General features: G+C 44.5%; 2 protein-coding genes across 2 annotated transcripts in view; one reads left to right on the top strand and one right to left on the bottom strand.

Moving 5' to 3' along the window:
• The window catches only part of Pi4ka (phosphatidylinositol 4-kinase alpha), a 126,482-nt gene that overhangs the window by 58,225 nt on the left and 62,966 nt on the right, over nt 1-5,291 (top strand). The window lies entirely within an intron of this gene.
• The window catches only part of Serpind1 (serpin family D member 1), a 15,363-nt gene continuing 14,177 nt past the window's right edge, over nt 4,106-5,291 (bottom strand). The window contains exon 5 of the mRNA XM_021209065.1: nt 4,106-4,818. Coding sequence (XP_021064724.1) covers nt 4,627-4,818 — 192 coding nt within the window. The 3' untranslated portion in view covers nt 4,106-4,626. The remainder of the gene's footprint in view (nt 4,819-5,291) is intronic.

Genomic DNA, 5,291 nt, shown 5'->3' with positions numbered 1-5,291 from the left:
ATGAGCCACCATGTGGTTGCTGGGATTTGAACTCTGGACCTTTGGAAGAGCAGTTGGGTGCTCTTACCCACTGAGCCATCTCACCAGCCCATTTATTGTTTTTTTTTGAGACAGGGTTTCTCTGTATAGCCTGCTTCTGCCTCCCAAGTGCTGGGATTAAAGGCGTGCACCACCACGCCCGGCACTTTTAATTAACTTTTTAAGGTATGGTACTACACACCTTTAATCCCAGTATTTAGGAAGAAGAGACAGGCAGATTTCTGTGAGTTCAAAGCCAGTCTGGTTGACATAGAGAGTTCCAGGTCATCCAGAGCTACAGAGTGAGATTCTGTCTCAAAATAAAATATAAAATAATAAATTACTTTATAATTAATTAGTTAATTAATTTACATCCTGACCATAGTTCTCCTCCCTTCCTTCTCAGACCCTCCCCCATCATCTACTCCTCCCTTTCTCTTCAGAAAAGGGAAGGCCTCCATTGGATAGCAGCCAGCAATGGCATATTATGTTGCAATAATTGAGGCTAGATGAGGAAGAGGCCCAAAGGCGGGCAACAGAGTCAACCCTGCCCAGCTGTTAGGAGTCTCACATGAAAAACAGGCTTCACAACTGTCACATGTGTGCAGAGGCCTAAGTCAGTCCCATGTGTGCTACACAACTGTCACATGTGTGCAGAGGCCTAAGTCAGTCCCATGTGTGCTACACAATTGTCACATGTGTGCCGAGGGCCTAAGTCAGTCCCATGTGTGCTACACAACTGTCACATGTGTGCCGAGGGCCTAAGTCAGTCCCATGTGTGCTCTCTGTTTGGCAGCTCAGTCTCTGAGTCCTACGGGCCCAGGTTAGTTGATCCTGTAGGTGTAGGTTTTCTTGTGGTATCCTTTACCCCTCTGGTTCCTACAGTCCTTCTTCCTCTCTTCCACAGGATTCCCCAAGTCCAGCCTAATGTCTGGCTGTGGCCTCTGCATCAGTTTCTATCGGTTGCTTGGTGAAGCCTCTCTAATGATTGTTATCCTAGGCTGCTGTCTGCAAGCATACCAGAATATCATTAATAGTCAGGGCGGGCTCCCTCTCGTGTGGTCCCAAGCTGGCTGGTCATTAGTTGGCTACTTCCTCAAACCCTGTTCCATCTTTACCCCTACTCATCGTGTAGGCGGGACACTTGTAGGCTGAAGGTTTTGTGACTAGGTTACTATCCCAGTCACTCCATTGGAAGTCTTGCCTAGTACAGGACATGACTGGTTTAGGCTTCACATAAAATTAATTTTTTAGATTAGCATACAAAGTAATGATTTTGATGGTGACACCTTCATACGTGTATCATGCTCTGTACTCATATGTCCCCTCCCTCAATGGCCTCCCTGCCTGTGAACTTTCAGGTGTGTCTGTTAGTGCTCATATAGAGTGTATAAGTTCATTCAAGAAATATGCCAGAGATGTTTTGCTCTGTGAGACTGGCAGTGATATTGAAGTTGCTTGGGAGCACACAGGCTTTAGGGTTGTAAAGGCCAAGGGTGAACTTGTAGCTGTTTGTCCCTGTACAGGGTCACTATAGGCAGTACTATGATGAATGACATCTCAGAACAAACACTCCCAAAATCGAAACCTTTGTTCTTTGTATGAATAGGCTGAATATTATTATTATTAGTTAAAGTTAAGAAATAGATTTTAATGTAGATTTAAGCGTAGTACTGGGAGAAGAGGGACACGCATAGCCAGGAAGCCAGGCACACACTTAATGGCAAAAAGAACAATTCTACACACTCATGGGTGAATGTGGTTTTCCCAGGATTATTGTATTTTTAACAAAAGTTAATGATTATATTACAGGGGAGGAAACAAATATTTGACCTAATTGCTCAACAGAGAGCCAAAGGATCATGGGCCTTTGCATTTGCTTTTCAGTGACCTCTTGTACCTTCTGAGAAAAAACGATTTCCAAAGGTGTGGGGGAAGAGGGTTGTTTTTAATATTTAGAATTTTGCACTTTTTATTGTTTGTTTTGCTTCATTTTTCAAAGATAAAGATATCATCTGTTTTAGACTTTTTTTTTTTTTTAAAGATTTATTTATTTATTATATGTAAGTACACTGTAGCTGTCCTCAGACACTCCAGAAGAGGGCGTTAGATCTTGTTACGGATGGTTATGAGCCACCATGTGGTTGCTGGGATTTGAACTCCGGACCTTCGGAAGAGCGATCGGGTGCTCTTACCCACTGAGCCATCTCACCAGCCCCTGTTTTAGACTTTTAATGATTCAAAAGGGCGGGTAGATTTGGGGCAGAAAGCTTGGTTCTTGTTCTTAATGCATCTCAGTAACCTGAAGCTAAAGGGAATTGAGCTGCTGTGAAGCTGGGTCATGTGCTCTATGAGACTTCTTCCTGCTTAGATAGCTGGTCCTTATCTTCTAACTTTGTAGCTTATTTCTTCCTTGCTTTCGTTGCTAGATAGCCTAAGCATATTAAAGGTATCTGACACTTAGAGATCTCGTCCACTCCGTTGTTAGACTCACCCTTAGCCGCTTATTGACATGGGCCACTTCCTGGAAGTATTCTTATGTCCCACTGAGCATAGGTTCATCTCTGTCCCTGGTGGGTTTGTGGCCTTAGACATGTTATAACCTTTTCTAGGTCATAGACATTTCTGTAAGCTTTAAACTTCTTTTCCATAGAAATACATCTGTGTTCACAATGTGTTCCATGAAAAAGCTATCCAGGACCTCTAAGTTAGGAACACCTTGGTAAGATATTTCTTAGATTAAAATAAATACTTACCTATCTCTTGCTGAACTGAGCCCCTGATCTAGAGCTTTTCCAGGCATTAAGTCATCACAGCAACTCTGTAAGATTGCTGTTGCTTTATCTCCATCATACAAATGAGGACAGCAAGATACAGAGCCTACTCAACATGTCATGTCTACAAGGTATCCGGCTTGAGCCTAGGCAGCTCAGCTCAGAGCCTGTACAGTGAACTAATCCTCTACTGCCTTGAGAAATGGTAAGACAATGTCTTTAAGAGGGCATCGCAGGAATGGCAAGTAGATGTGAGTAAGTAGAAAGCATGGGGACCAGAGAGTCCTGTCCTGTCCAGGAGCCTAGGCTACCTGCAGCTGAGTTAGGAATTAGAAAAGGGACACACAGCAAAGGGCTGAGTATCTGGAGTGATTTCACCATATAGTCCAGGCTCAACCAGTCCTCCTACCCTCAGCCTCCAGAATAACTGAGATACAGGGATATAACACATGTCCATACAGTTTTTTAGGGCACAATTTTGAGATAACTACATTTAGGAATGTAAGAAGCAAGAGAAATTACCAACACGATAAAATGTATAGAGCAAACACCAGAAAAGAACACTGTTAAAACAAATTGAAGGGAGGAAAAAAATGGGAAAAAGGTGATAGGTCGTCATCAGTATCAGGCTTCACCAGGAAGTTGGAAAGATGTAACAGGAAAGTCCTGCCTCGGTCCTGCACTGACTTTCCTGGCAGAGTGCTGGTGAAAGCAAAGTCAGCCAAGAGCACAGGCCCTGGAGCAGGACTGCCTGCCATTGGATCCAGGTCTTGCCCAATTACTGACTCTCTGTAAGTTGCCATTGTTTTCTCAGCTGTCAAGAGGAGGTGACGATAGTGTGGACTTCCAAAACCAGTGGTAGCACACATACAGTGCTGTCTATATATCTGCATTGCACTGAAAGTAGCACACTCCTTTCAGCTGTTCCCATTGCTAGTATTGCTTCATGTGGTCAGAGTCCTTTGTAACTAAGACTCCCTACAAGACCCTCAAGTATGAGGGCCAGCCAGTCTACCTAGCATGGTAGGTTCAAGGCCAGCTTGATTTAACTGGCAAGTTCCAAGGCTACATAGTGAAACCCTTCCTTTAAAAGTGGGGTGGGGCTGGAGATATGGCTCAGAGGTTAAGAGCTCTTCCAGGGGACCTGAGTTCAATTCCCAGCGCCCACATCAGGCAGCTTACAATGGCCTATAATTCAGCTCCAAGGGGATCTGACACTCTTGGCCTATAGAAGCACCTATACACACACATAACTTAAAGGTAATAAAAATATGTATCTATAAGAAAAATTAAAAAGAGAAAATTATAACAGATACATGGTAAATATGGTTGTTTATTTATCTCCAGGGTAGGATATGTAGTCCTATGTACACACAGCAGAAGAGGAGATATTTACATGAATTTAAAAGTCTGAACATCTCAGGCATGTTGGGATTACTTTCCCACCGGGCAGGATGGTGCTACTTGAACATCTTCCCTGGAAGGGGTGAAAGTTCCTCGGTACCATTCGCCTGGAGGGGCCTGGCTGAGCAGAGGCCTTGACTAATAAAGGCTGCTGAGGCTACCTGAGGAGAAAGGGTCAGCTCCACTCTGCCCATTCTCTTAGAGACAGAGGTATGGAGCTAAGGCAGTCTGTGTCTAGGACCTCTAGGGAATAGCTGGCACAACCATTAGTTGCATTAACATCTGTGCACTTAACGGCACTGTTTACTGTTCAGATTATTATCATAAACCACAAAGATTATCACAGCAAAATAGTTCTGTCCTCTTTGTTAGAATGAAAACAGGAATACAGAGTGTCCCCACACTACATCAGGTGCCCAGACCACTGCCATTAAGACTTGGCAGGGTTGGCCACTTTTCCCATGAAGAGCAGACAGCTGGTTCGGTGCTCATACACTAGGAACAGGAAGGGACGGTCAACAGTGAATCGGACTTGGGTAGACAGCGGCATGAACCCCACTGTAGTTAGAGCTGCAGCTTGGGTACCCTCTTCATTCACTGTGATGGTACTTTGGTGCTTGAACTGTTTAAAATTAGAAAGGAAACATGTCAGGTTGTATAGGTTGTCACAGAGAGGTGGGGGTGGAGTAAGATGGAGTAGCTGATTAAAACTCATTATCAGAGAACAGCTCCAGAGACCTTCCATGAGACAAATCATGCCTAGTCAAAATGATCTGTAACTGATCTTTGAGCTTAGAGTGTGTTACATACACATTCTTACCTTTGCACATTAGAGCTACATTAACTTTTGGCCATGGCCATCGTCTGAGAGGCCATGGGAGCCAAAATAGCCACCCAGCCTCCTGTATCCTTAAAGTGTGGATCAAGGCCCAGCAGAAGGTTGGGGAAAGAGACAGCACCAGTGCAAGGCCAAGCGTGGGGACTAGCACAGGAGAGAGAACCATACCAGGTCAGTGGGGACTAGCACAGGAGAGAGAGCCATACCAGGTCAGTGGGGACTAGCACAGGAGAGAGAGCCATACCAGGTCAGTGGGG

This window comes from Mus pahari, chromosome 12 (genome assembly GCF_900095145.1).
Source record: "Mus pahari chromosome 12, PAHARI_EIJ_v1.1, whole genome shotgun sequence".
Classification (NCBI taxonomy): domain Eukaryota; kingdom Metazoa; phylum Chordata; class Mammalia; order Rodentia; family Muridae; genus Mus; species Mus pahari.
This window is presented reverse-complemented; position numbering and strand designations above follow the sequence as displayed.